This window comes from Vicia villosa, linkage group LG4 (genome assembly GCF_029867415.1).
Source record: "Vicia villosa cultivar HV-30 ecotype Madison, WI linkage group LG4, Vvil1.0, whole genome shotgun sequence".
NCBI lineage: Eukaryota > Viridiplantae > Streptophyta > Magnoliopsida > Fabales > Fabaceae > Vicia > Vicia villosa.
The window spans coordinates 145,258,862-145,271,655 of NC_081183.1; the positions used below are offsets into that span (position 1 = coordinate 145,258,862).

The following is a 12,794-nucleotide window of genomic DNA, read 5'->3' on the forward strand; positions in this document are numbered from 1 at the left end:
TTAATTGATTCGGGAGCTAGTGTGAGCCTGATGCCATTGTCAATCAATCAAAACTTGGTATTGGAAAAGTCAACGATATAATGATGCATTTAAAATTTACAGATCACTCCATAAAATATCCATATGGGATAGCGGAAGATGTGCTTGTTAAAATAGATAAATTTAGCTTTCTAGTTGGTTTTGTGATCATGGACATACATGAAGATAAATAGATACCTCTTATTCTTGATCGACCATTCTTGCTTACAAGTTGATGTAATATCTATTTAGAAAAAGGTACACTCAATTTAACATTTTATGATGATGAAATAACATTGAATGTGCTTGAAAACAAGAAGTAATAAGAATAAAAAGATAATCGCTGTCAAGTAGGCATGATTAAAACAAGTATGGAAGGCCAAATTCCAAGACTACCACCAGAAAAAATCTTAAGTATAATATCTCAAATGGTGTCATCTCCACCAACATCTCCAAGTAAGAAGTATCAAAATTCCATTCCAAAAGCCATGAGAAAAAATAAAAATAGACATCAAAGTAATGCTATGGAAATATGGAGTAACCTGCAGCACAAAGTGGTTTCTATCTCTGGAAAAGATGACTTCTTCATCTCGAAAAATAAAAGTAACAAGGTTTGGAAGATGAAGTATCCACCATAACATGGATGATGAGGTGTTAAGCTAATGGTGTTAAACGAGCACTGCTTGGGAGGCAACCCAGGGGAGGTATTCTTACCTTATATTTATTTTAGTTTATTTTATATTGTTCAATTTTAAATTAAGTTCTTTGTTTTGTTTTTGTTGTTTTATTTTATGTTTGTTTACTTTCATCTGATTATCTGACAGTTCATAATAAAATAGTGGTTGTCTAATAATCAACCAACATAGCTATTTTTAGTACTCATGCATGTCAACTTGCAAAATAATTTTTATATACTTCTGAATATTCTAATGTAGTTTAATTGAGTTGTACTGTGAATTAAGCAAGTTTATCGTAACAAACTATGACGACGCATCAATCTAGATGCACTGTGTAGGATTTTCATCTCTAACCAACCCGGTGAGTGACAAATAAATCCAAACACATTGTTTCATTATGAGATAATATTCTGATATGTATTCATTATTTAAAATATGTGTATGTTCTTAGTTGATTTCATTTGCATTGTTTACACACACTGAGGCGGGTTGTTTCTATTTAGCCTAAAGTCTTTCATGGTAACAATTTTTATTTGTATCCATTGTATAACCCCCTGAAGAATGTTTCCCTCTTGTTTGTCTTTAACCATAAGTGTAACCCTTGGCCTAAATACTTTCCTTCCCTACTTGGAGTAAAATAATTACGTCTTAAAGATGTGTCTAATTTAAGTTTGGAATTGTTGTTGAAATATCAACTAATAAGTTTGGGGTATAAATTAGAAATTGAGAAAATCAAAAGAATATGAGTACAAATCTGAAAAGAAAAATAAAAGAGTTGAAAAGACAACAAACTTGGAAGAAAAAAACAGGTTACTCAAAGAAAAACTGAAAAAGCCAACTAAAAAATAGAAAGAAATAACGATGAAGTATTTTGATGATGCGAGTGCAATATGGGAATTAAGCTTCAATAATTCAAATGATAAATTTGAAGTATTTTGAATTAATCAATCTTTAAACAATCTAGAATTATAATTTAAAATATTAATCAACAAAGAGATCCTATAAAAAAAATCAATCCAATCAGACTTAACTTTTTACAAGGTTAAACATAATGGATTAAGGAAAACCTATAACATGCCATTCTAAGAAAAGCAAGAAAAATCAAAGGATAACGTCTCTACTTCAAGAATTAGGATCCTTAATTCTCTTCGAATCTAACGGAAAGGTTTTTTTTGAATAATATTTAGCAATGCTTTCACTCGCTTCAAGCCTTTTTAACTCATTCTCATATTCAATGAGTTTCCCAAAGAGTGCTGACATGTTGAGCGACTTATGATCATGATATCTTTGATAACATACACTTCAGCCTGCCATTCCATGCACATCGACCTCAAAATATTATTAGCGCACTCCTGATTAGATGTAATTTTGCCTAAATTCTCTAATTTATTGATTATGTGTGAACATATCATATGCATGGAGGCCATGGATTCTCCGTGTTCCATACAAAAAAGTTCATATTCTTTTGTCAAGGTGTTAATATTATATTGTTTGACGTCTTTAGTTTCCTCATGGAGAAATTGAAGAGTATCCCACATGAGAAATACTTGTATGGATACGAACCTAAATCCATATTTTTAGGCACAACCAATAAAAAGTGATAAAATTGACATTTGTTAAAAATTTAATTTCGTTTTTAATTGTTATCATGGGGGTGGTTGGTTTAATGGAGGAGAGAGACAATTTTATTTTAATTTTTTAATTAATAAAGAAAATATGATTGGTTGTGTGTAAATCCATGTGTTATGGTTGTGTCCATATAAGAATTTTCTATCCCACATTGCCTTAGCGGTCATACAATGTGATATTAAAAAATACACATTCAGACTCAATGGGGATATGCTTATATTTATCGCTTTCAAATCATAAGACGCCTTCTTAATCTCCTTATCATTACATTCCCTTGGTAATTTCTTAATGAATAGGGAAGACCGCTTTTTTTCTTCAATGGAAATTCAATTCATGAATTCTACAAACAGATCCAAAAGCTAGAAAATAACAAATTTCAACACACAATAGTAATCTAATTGATTTCGTGACAAACGATTATCACACATTCACAAATGTTGATGAATCATCGTACACAAGATAAATGTTTTGATTGAGAGAGATGGAGAATTTTTCTAGCAATAAAACTTTGGATTTGATTTGTGTTTTTGAAATAAAATGAGAAAAAACTTTATGTAGGTGTTTGAGAAATATCACAAATTTAGCGCAAAATGACTTAAATGTTACGGACCAAGAATTATAAATAAGTCCGCTCAAATGTAAAGGTTAGCTTGGGAAACTCGTGCCATGAATTGATTCATGAATATATTCATGTGAATATATTCATAAAAATCCTTGAATAAGATCATATATCCCTATTTGCAACATGCCATGAACTTTTAAGTCATGAATCAATTCATGTTATTGTGTGAATCAGATCACAAGTCAAGTCACCATACAAAAATTGGAAAAAGCTCATTTGAATCGATTCACAAGCTACGTTGAATCGATTCATACAACCATAATAATTGATTTGATTCATAAACCTTCTTTAATCGATTCATTTAAATTTGACTTAGTCAAACTTACATTTATGCATAAAAATATCATTCTGACCTAGATTGGTTGAGGAGTTGCATAAAGAACTTATACGATAAATTTTACTAAAATAAGGCATCAAACTAGAAATAAATTGATATTACACTTCTGCAATTTCATTTTTTTAGCTTCAATTTGTTTCATCTATACTTCTAGTGTAATCTCATGTAATCTTTTATCATATTTTGGGTGTGATCAAATTATAATTCAAGAGAAGTGATGTCTCTTGAATAGAGACTCTTGTTTGAAAAGAGTTCGTAAGTTGTAAAGGTTGTGAGCTTAAGTTTGATTATAATGAAATGACAATGTGTTTTTTTAAGAACTAGACCGTCTAGTCCGGCCCTAGGGGTAGGCCACCAAGGCTACCGCCTAGGGCCTCATTTTATTTTATATATTTATATGTTCAAATTAATTTATTTTTTTAAATAATGATCTTTTCAATTATTTTTTATATCAATTAAATAATAGCAATTTATTGATAATTTATGATTATAACAACCATTTAGGATGTGTAGTGTATAATTGATTAATTTAAAATCAAGACCTATAAAATTTTCGGAGGCTCTGTGTAGGTTACGTGAAAAATAAATAGGGGCCTTATTTTGTTATTGGTTAACCATAACCAATATTTTTTAGACTCTTTTAACCACAACTTAAGCGTGAAATATTTTGAGCCTGCGTGATAGCCCGCTTTTAACGCTTTAAAACGGCCATGTTAAAAATCATACTTATAAATAATAATCTTTTAAGTTCTCTTACATAAAAAAAGAATACTTGAAATTTAAGTTTTTTTAAAGAATTTTGGTGATGTTTTTTCAATTATGATTTTTTAAATGATAAGAAGAGTGTTTAGATGTGTTGATTTTATTATCCATAGAAAATAAAATTGATTAGAATAATTTAATAATTTTACATTCTAAAAAACATAAAATTAAAATACAATAATCTAAAATAAAAATGTTTTTATTATATTAAAATATTTAATTTAAATTTTTGCCTCAGGCCTCTAAGTGTGTTGGGTCGGCCCTGACTAGACGTATATCTCATTGTTTTAGACTGAACTATAATAAACATTGGTGTGATCTTTGTTATTCCTTATCTCATTTACTTTCAACATCTTTGCTTCTTACTTTTTTTTCTTCTTCAAAACATTTTTATTAAATTCTTTTAAAGCAATTTTTTATCTCTACAAACTCATTCTTCTATAAACAACCTTTAAGTTTAAAAGGTATTGAGATACAATCAAACACTTAGACTTTCAACTAGGCAAGTAGCTACAAGTATATAGATGTGGATCATAAAATAGAGGCCTTCACTTCAACCTACCAAAATAACTATAATCTTTCTGTTTATAAAAAAAATATATATATATATATATATATATATATATATATATATATATATATATATATATAACAATTTGAAGAATATACAAGATTTCAACAAACTTGAATATAATTTAGAACTCAACAAGCATTCAAAATATATAGAGGCATTCACTCAAAATCATATACCAAAGTATAACTTGGAAAATGAAAACTATGTAGGAACCAATGAGAATTTGCATCTGTCACCTATTAAGCACCATAATTTGTTCCATAAACAATAGATCCTGCAAAACGAAACCTTAGACATTAGAATTCTTTTCCAATGTACGCAGGTTTTATAGAGACATTAGATACGACAGTGACACACTGATCCTAATAATAATTAAAAAAAATTTAATTAAATATAACCACATATGTCAGTATCGTATCTGGTTGTCTGATAAAAAGTATAGAATCTACATAGATAAGAACAAAGACAATAACAACTCACCTAGCGTCGGCATGAGAAGAGACAGAACCGAAATTCCAGCAACCTTAAGAGGCAAACCAACTTTAAGCATGTCTTTAATTTCAATATGTCCAGTAGCAAATCCAACAACATTTGAAGGAGTTGAAGTAGGAAGCCAGAAAGCAAATTCAGTTGCTATACCACCAGGGATCATAAGAAGAAGTGGATGAACATGCATAGTTCTAGCAATGTTATACAAAAGTGGAACAAGAAGTGTAGCTGTGGCATCATTGGAAGTGATGAATTCAGTGATAATGCTACATAGTAAAGTAACAGTAGGAACAATTGCTAAGTATGGAACATGTTTTAAGAATTCTAAGGCTTTTGACATTACATCTGCTAAACCACTAGATTCTACTCCATCAGCTATTGCGAAGCCAGCTCCTAGTAGCAAGATTAGGTTCCATGGTAACTTTTTGCATTCGTTCCAGTTCATTAGTTTTTCTCCACTTTGCTTCATGTTTGGGATTATGAATAATAACACTGCTGCCAAAACCTACATTGCAAGACATTTTCATATTGATGACTAGAAATTTTGGTCCAAAGTTCAGACACGTTTTTTAGGCTGTGTTTAGATTGATAGAATCAGATGCAGAGGAGCGGTATGAGATGGAATGAAATAGTATTATCTTATATTCCATCTTTTATCACCATATTTCTTCCCTACGTGAAATGAAGAATTTGTATTGTTTTATTTTAAAATTTTCGAACAATGAAATAGAATTTTCATTCCGCGCTCTGATCCATTTTGATCAGTTTATTTGATATCCAAACAATACATTAAGAAAAAGTTGAGATACTTACACTTATGCTTCCATCACCAACAAGACCATGGAACAAAACTCCCCATCCAGGTAAGTCATCTGAGATTCTTCTTGTCATCCACAATATTATTAATAACTATATTATTAACCACATTACGAAGTTAAATCCTTGTAAAACAAATTAAATTACTTTATAATTATGATCCGATCACGACAATTAAATTATTACATGTGTTTGAATACCAATTAGAAAATCAAATCAATTTGAAAACCACATTCCAATAATTTATTTAATCAATTAATCTATTAAGATAAAATAGTTAAAATTTCTAGTTGGACATACCCCAAAAACACATAACACCATCTTTTCAGCAAAACTCATGGGACCTGCAAAAATCCGGAACATAGTGAGTTACAGCTACATTCACTTTAGGAGCAAATTGAAATAATTTTGTCATTTTTATTTCAAAAAATGAAAACTACATAAAAGATATTAATGAACATTTTTTTTAGGATGTCAGAAAAAATGAGATTTTAAATAATGTTGAAATTTTGTGACATCGCAGTCAGCGTGAAAAACGTGATATAGAAAAGTGATCCATCAATTACGTACGTTACTATTTGTAAAAGGAATAATACAGATAGATTGAAATCATCTTTATTATGCCACCCTCTTTTTTGTGAATAATTTCTTAACTAGTATTACACTGGTCTATTCTTACTTCCTGGTTTTTTGTTTGGTTCTATTATAGAAAATTTTGGATCCTAAAAATCTTTTCTGTGAAGGTGAAGAAGTGTATTGACATCCTCCTAAAATCTATTGGATTATGTGTATTCAGGACCGTCTTTGAAGACGTGCAAGACGGATTATCGCACAGCGTCTTAAAATTTTGACGGTTAAACCGTAACTAAATATGGTCTCATAAATCTTTATCACTATTGTTAAATAGAACCTCTAATTATTTTGTTAGGGTTGAACTATGACTAACCTACACAGGACTTCAACAATTTGAGACGATTCTGTGTGTAATATTGATGGTGCTGCTCTTAATTTCCTAGGGGTGGCTGCTTGTAGTCACTCTTAGTTGTTTGTTAAGCATTTATGTATTACTTACATTTTTTATGTGATCATAACCAATAAAATTGCTTATTTCGGAGGTTTGCATTTGCTATGATTAGAGATTGACTCAGGGGATTAATTTTGATAGTAAAATTTCTTCCATGCTTTCGTTGCACTTGAGAATTAAATAGCTAAATTTTATTCAGCTTACTAAAAAGATGAACTTAATTATCTCAAATTTATCATGAAAGAAATCAATATGACAATAATATTGTTAATATTTATTGAATTACTAGAAAGATGACTTTTATTATCTCTTCTAATATTTATAATATTTTTTTCTAAAAATAGATATTATTTTCCTAAATATAAATTCTGTTAAGTATATTTTAGGAGGGCTACACTATTTTTCCTTTCATGTGGTTTTTTTAATGATTTATAGGTCAATGTTATTAATAAAGCAGTTGTGTTTTTTTATATTAATTCCTACTTAAATTTTGGTTTAGTTTCCCAAATATTTTTTATTCGTTTTTTTTATTTTTAATGGTCTTTAAAAAATAGTCTGTTTTTAAAGTAAAGTTAAAGACGTGTTGGTATATTTTTATACAATCTTGTTAATTTGGTGTAACAAATAACCAAAAGTAAATTAACAGTAATTAACCAAAACGACAATGAAGCAGAAAGGGAGGAAACAACATGGGTAGGAAAAGCCATTTTTTATAGTTTCCTTTTGAAAAATTTCCTCTCTGTTTTCTTTCTTTCTCATGCCAACCCATTAATAAAACCTTAATATATTTTTTATTTAATAACGTGACAACTAAGATATTCACGTGACAAACTTGTTTAACATGCGGTATTGTCTAAGTGAATTGTAACTATATTTTATCAAAATTTAATGCATGTATCATCAAATGCATAGATAAAAAATGATCAAAATACTTTTAAAATTATAATCAAAATATTCAAATGTTGAGTAGAAAAACTTACCAAGAGCTTCAAGATCCCTCTTCAAATGTGCTCGATCCAAATAATCAGACAAAACCCTACTCGACCCTTTTCGAACATAAAGCAAACAAAGTATAATCCAAAAGCATATAAGCAAAAAAACAGCCACAGGGAACCCAAAGAAAAACCAACTGTTGAAGCTTATTGGTTTTGCTTCTGGGACAAGACTCTTCCACATTCCAATTATGATCAAGTTCACACCGGTTCCTGTTAAAGTGCTCATGCCGCCAATTGGTGTAGCGTAAACCACGGTTAAAATCACAGCTCTACTGAACTTGTTCATTAATTCAGATTGTTCGTGTGTCGGTGGTAGCCGGTGTAAGATTCCGGTTGCCACCGGCATCATCATTACTGCTGCGGCTACGTTGTGTAACCACATGCTGACAAAGAATGTGGTTGCACATAGACCTAGTAGTAGCATTGCTGGATTTAATGGATCGCCACAAAATATTAAGGTTACCTGTTAAGTAAGTAATACAACATGTCACTATAAATTTTAGCAAAATTATGTAGCAAGTCGTCAAATTAATCAAATTGCATAACAAAAATAAAAAGTCAAATTAATCAAATTGCATAACAAAAATAAAAATAGGGAATGTGAGAATTAAGTTATTGAAGAGGCCTTTGAGAATTAGCTATAACTTTTTTTTTTTGAAAAAGACGTCTAATTGGATAAGAGTATGGGTATTTTATATAAACTATTGACCTTGATTTTTAAATAATATGAAACTTTTAAGATATACGAAAACAATACATGTGAGTACATGTTACTTAAAGTGTCTTGTTTTCTTTTTCTTCATATTTTGGCAAGTCGGACTTAAATTAGGGTTGCAAAACAAATCCGACCCGCAAAACATGTATGTTTGACCTACTTTTTTACGAATCTGATTAAAACTTTAGCTTTGCACCCTTTAATATACCTATTTCGCTAAACCTCGTTTTTTTACAGCCTTCTGCAAAGGCGAATGTGCAAGAGTTCTTGCAATTTTTAGTTTTTAGGATTCAAATCCTACATGTTTTCCTCGTCCTGTCCCATTTTCATTTTTCAGCGAGACGAAACAAAATTTTAGACATACACCTACAACTAAATCTAATCTACAATATTTATGTGCAAGAAACAAAAATTTTAGATCAGCACTATCAATTATGTCTAGAGCGCTCTATTATATTATTTTGCATTCTTTTACAAAGCGGGCATCACCAATTTCTCAATCCTAATTTGAATGAATGAGTTGAGGGGACATGTCACTTCGCCCCCTAGGTGCCACGTGCTAGTTTTTCAATGTCAATCATGGCATGCCAAGTTGGCCATATAATTAAATACTATAAAATATTACTAAAACATACTCCACCATTTTTCTGCCACCTAACAATCTAAATCAACATTAATGAGTATGATAAAAAAAAAAAATTCAAGAGAATAAAAATAAAAAATTATCTGTCATCAATGAGAAAAGTCCATCTTTCAATTATATTTTTATCAGCCAACAACATTGATCAATCATATCTTCAATGAAACATTTCCACAAAGATTTCAAGACAAAAACATAAAACAAAACCGACCAAATCATAATAAATAAATTAAATCAAGAAAACAATTTCTAAATCACTCAATCATATACATAATAAACTACTAATTAATTTTCATCTAAGGAATTAAAAATTATTACTCACATTCAAAGCCAATCTTCTATGAACATTATATCTTTCCACAGCAAGAGCAAGGATAAAACTTCCCAAAACAAGTGTGATCACATCATCCATATAAGAATGAGCAACAGTATCAGCTGAAGAGATTCCAAAGAGAGGAAACAAGAACAAAGGACACATGGAAGTAACAGGAAGTGGAACAGCCTCAGTGATCCACCAAGTGAAAACCCAAGCAATCACACCAAGCATCTTTGTGCTTGTGGCAGGAGCATCAAGCTTCACTAGGAGACAAATAAGTAAGGACAATAAAGGTCCTAAGATTATGTAAAAGTTTTTAAGGTTGAAAATTGATGATGTGATTGTGAAGGAGTTGTTTTGTGTTTGATGGATTGGTTCATGATGAAGAGGGAGAAGTGGTGCTTTGAGAATGGGGGATGATGGAGTTTGTTCATCAGACATGTTTGGAGAAATCAATGGTGGCTATGGTTGGAAAGGACAAGTTTGTTTGGGAGATGTGGGGCTTTTATTCATGAATTATTTGGTTTTCCTTTTATTATTATATTATATATTAGGTATAATATGTCAAATTTCCAAATTGTTCATATGAAAAGGAAATTTATCAGTAAAAAAACGTGTAGGTGTATATCATTTAAATAAATTTATTTTAAAAATTAATAAAAATTATATATTATTGGATGAGATTAAGAGTTATTGATTAAACAATTTACATTTGACATTTTTTATTTTCTATGTCACATAGGGGTGGCAATAAAATCCATAAACACAATATTTATTCAATTCATTCACTAAAATTTATTCAATTTATCTATTATGTAAAATATTAGTTAATGGATTTGATTCAATCCATCTATTTAGACACATAGATGAATTCAATCCATCTCACACATTTTAAAAATTTAATGGATTATTTTTTATTTTATTTTAAATTTAATGGATAATTTTTATTATAAAGTATATTTATTCAACAAAATATTATTTTTTAAATTTAAAAAGATAATAATTTAAATCTCACTTATTTTACTTCAAAAAAATTCTTGATACTCCAAATTAAATCTTATGCAATTTAATACAAATAGTGTAGATTTATTTTTAAAGCCAGTATCTGACCCCGCTTCGGAGTCATTTATAACATCAAATGATTTCAGTCTCATCTTGATTGCAGTTGTCCGATTCGAGGGTCAAGTCTGTCGTCAAGTGGTTTCAGCATCCTCCTTATCGCGGTTGCGGGGATCAAATCATAGTCCTCCCTACCGTGTCAAGCGTCAATCACAATTGAACCAACTTATCTTAATTTAATTTGTTCACATTAAAAATACAAAATTGAAATCGTAAAATTACCTTTTTAACTTAGTTTTAATATATATATATATATATATATATATATATATATATATATATATATATATATTAATTGTCTTTTACATACACACCATATTACAGAGGACATATTTCTGCAAGAAGATAACAAATGAATATGTATTAGAATAAATTGATTTTAATTTGTTGGGATTAAACTCAAATCTTTGAGTAATTCCTTATCACTACACAATGACAATGAAGAGAACAAGAAAGAAAATTGGAAAAACAAAGGATTAGGGTTTACAAAAATATAAAAGAAAGTAAATGATGATTTTCTGCGCAGAGTTTCTCTCTGCCCATAAACTGTGAAAACCCTCTTATTCACTTGCAACTACAAATTCTGTGAATACTCAACTTATTACAAAATAGGGGTTTCTCCCTCTATTTATAGTTTAATGTTGTTTTCTCCCTAAGCCAAAGCCCAAAACTACAAAAGCCCAAAATACCTAATGTTGCTAACACTACAAAATTGGGCCTAAGTCAAAATGCCTGTCAAGACAACTCCTTCGACATTTCGACACACACTAGGCTAGACTATTTTGACACAACCTTCCTTCTGTCGAGCAACCTGCTTCGACGCAAGGAATTACAATTTAACACACCACCTAATTTATTGTGTCTAAGTTATCTACATTCATCATAGCTCTTAGTTTTCTGAATACTTCGACATGCTCCCCATTCGTCGTGATGTTTGCAATCTGGTTATCAGTTATGCAGTGTTCCAAATTCATCTTCCCTTTAGGCTACCTTCTCTCGAAGATAGTGGAACCTCATTTCGATGTGCTTGCTTATGCCATGTGCTATCGGGTTCTTCATCAAATTGATAGTTGACATGTTGTCATCTTCATGGTAATTGCTACATGATCTTATGTTATAATCTCTTCGACCAGATTCACCATCCATGTTGCATGACATGCACAAAAAGAAGCATATATTTACTCTACTTCACACGACGATAGTGCCACTACTGGTTCTTTTCTCAAAATCCAATCAATTGGTGCTCCACCTAACATTAACACTTAACCAGCTGTGGATTTTTATCCTCAGCATCACTACACCAACTTGAGTCGGTGGAACCCACTAACTTGCATTCTTTTCCCTTATCGGCTGCATGAAACAAAATTCCATAGTTGAGAATTCCTTTTAGATACCTTAGTATCCTCTTCGTCGCTGCTAAATGTGATACCCTTAGCTTTTGAATTATTCTACTCACCATACCCACATTGTATGCTAAGTCAGGCCTTGTGTGACAAAGGTACCAAAATGACCCAATAAGTCTTCTATATTGGGTTGGGTCGACATCATCTTTATCTGGTTCTTTCGACAGTTGCAGTCTTAATTATGCAAGTGTCAAAGTCGATTGCATTCTTCCATCTCAAATCTCTTGAGAATTTCACTTGGATACCTTCTTTAATGCATTATCAAGCCTCTACTACTCTTGTTGAATTCGATGCCAAGAAAATATGAAATATCTCCCAAATCAGAAATTTCAAATTCCTTATTGAGATCACCTTTGAAGTCTTTGATCTCGTTCTTACAGCTACCAATTATTAACAAGTCATCGACATAGAAACATGGTATAAGCAATTCTCTCTTGCTTCTTCTTACATATACTCCATGTTTATTTGTGCACTTCACAAATTATTTCTCCCTTAGAAAATTGTTAATCTTCTTATTCCAAGCTCTTGGAGTTTGTTAAGCCTATGCAGGGCTTTATAAAGCCTATACACCTTTCTCTCTTTGCCATGTTTTACAAATCCAACTGGTTGTGAAGCATAAACTTATTCGTCTAAGGGTCCATTCAAGAATGCACATTTA

At 30.7% G+C, this 12,794-nt stretch overlaps 1 protein-coding gene across 1 annotated transcript; it reads right to left on the reverse strand.

The window, feature by feature from the left end:
- Nucleotides 1-4,587: 4,587 nt before the first annotated feature.
- LOC131595394 (tonoplast dicarboxylate transporter-like) lies at nt 4,588-10,121 on the reverse strand. Its single transcript, XM_058867738.1, has 6 exons — nt 9,621-10,121; nt 7,929-8,406; nt 6,225-6,268; nt 5,922-6,017; nt 5,100-5,613; nt 4,588-4,893 (listed from the first exon to the last, which is right to left on the reverse strand). The coding sequence occupies exons 1-6, from the start codon at nt 10,053-10,055 to the stop codon at nt 4,859-4,861; spliced, it is 1,602 nt and encodes a 533-aa protein (XP_058723721.1). The 5' UTR covers nt 10,056-10,121; the 3' UTR covers nt 4,588-4,858.
- Nucleotides 10,122-12,794: the final 2,673 nt, after the last annotated feature.

What these genes read in the sequence shown, in the direction of transcription:
- LOC131595394 (XM_058867738.1), bottom strand. Translation starts at nt 10,055, where the DNA reads ATGTCTGATGAACAAACTCCATCATCCCCCATTCTCAAAGCACCACTT. An exon ending in GAGGGATCTTGAAGCTCTTG is followed by an intron (nt 6,269 to 7,928) that starts GTAAGTTTTTCT and finishes GGATTTTTGCAG; the next exon opens with GTCCCATGAGTTTTGCTGAA. An exon ending in TTGGTGATGGAAGCATAAGT is followed by an intron (nt 5,614 to 5,921) that starts GTAAGTATCTCA and finishes CTTGCAATGTAG; the next exon opens with GTTTTGGCAGCAGTGTTATT.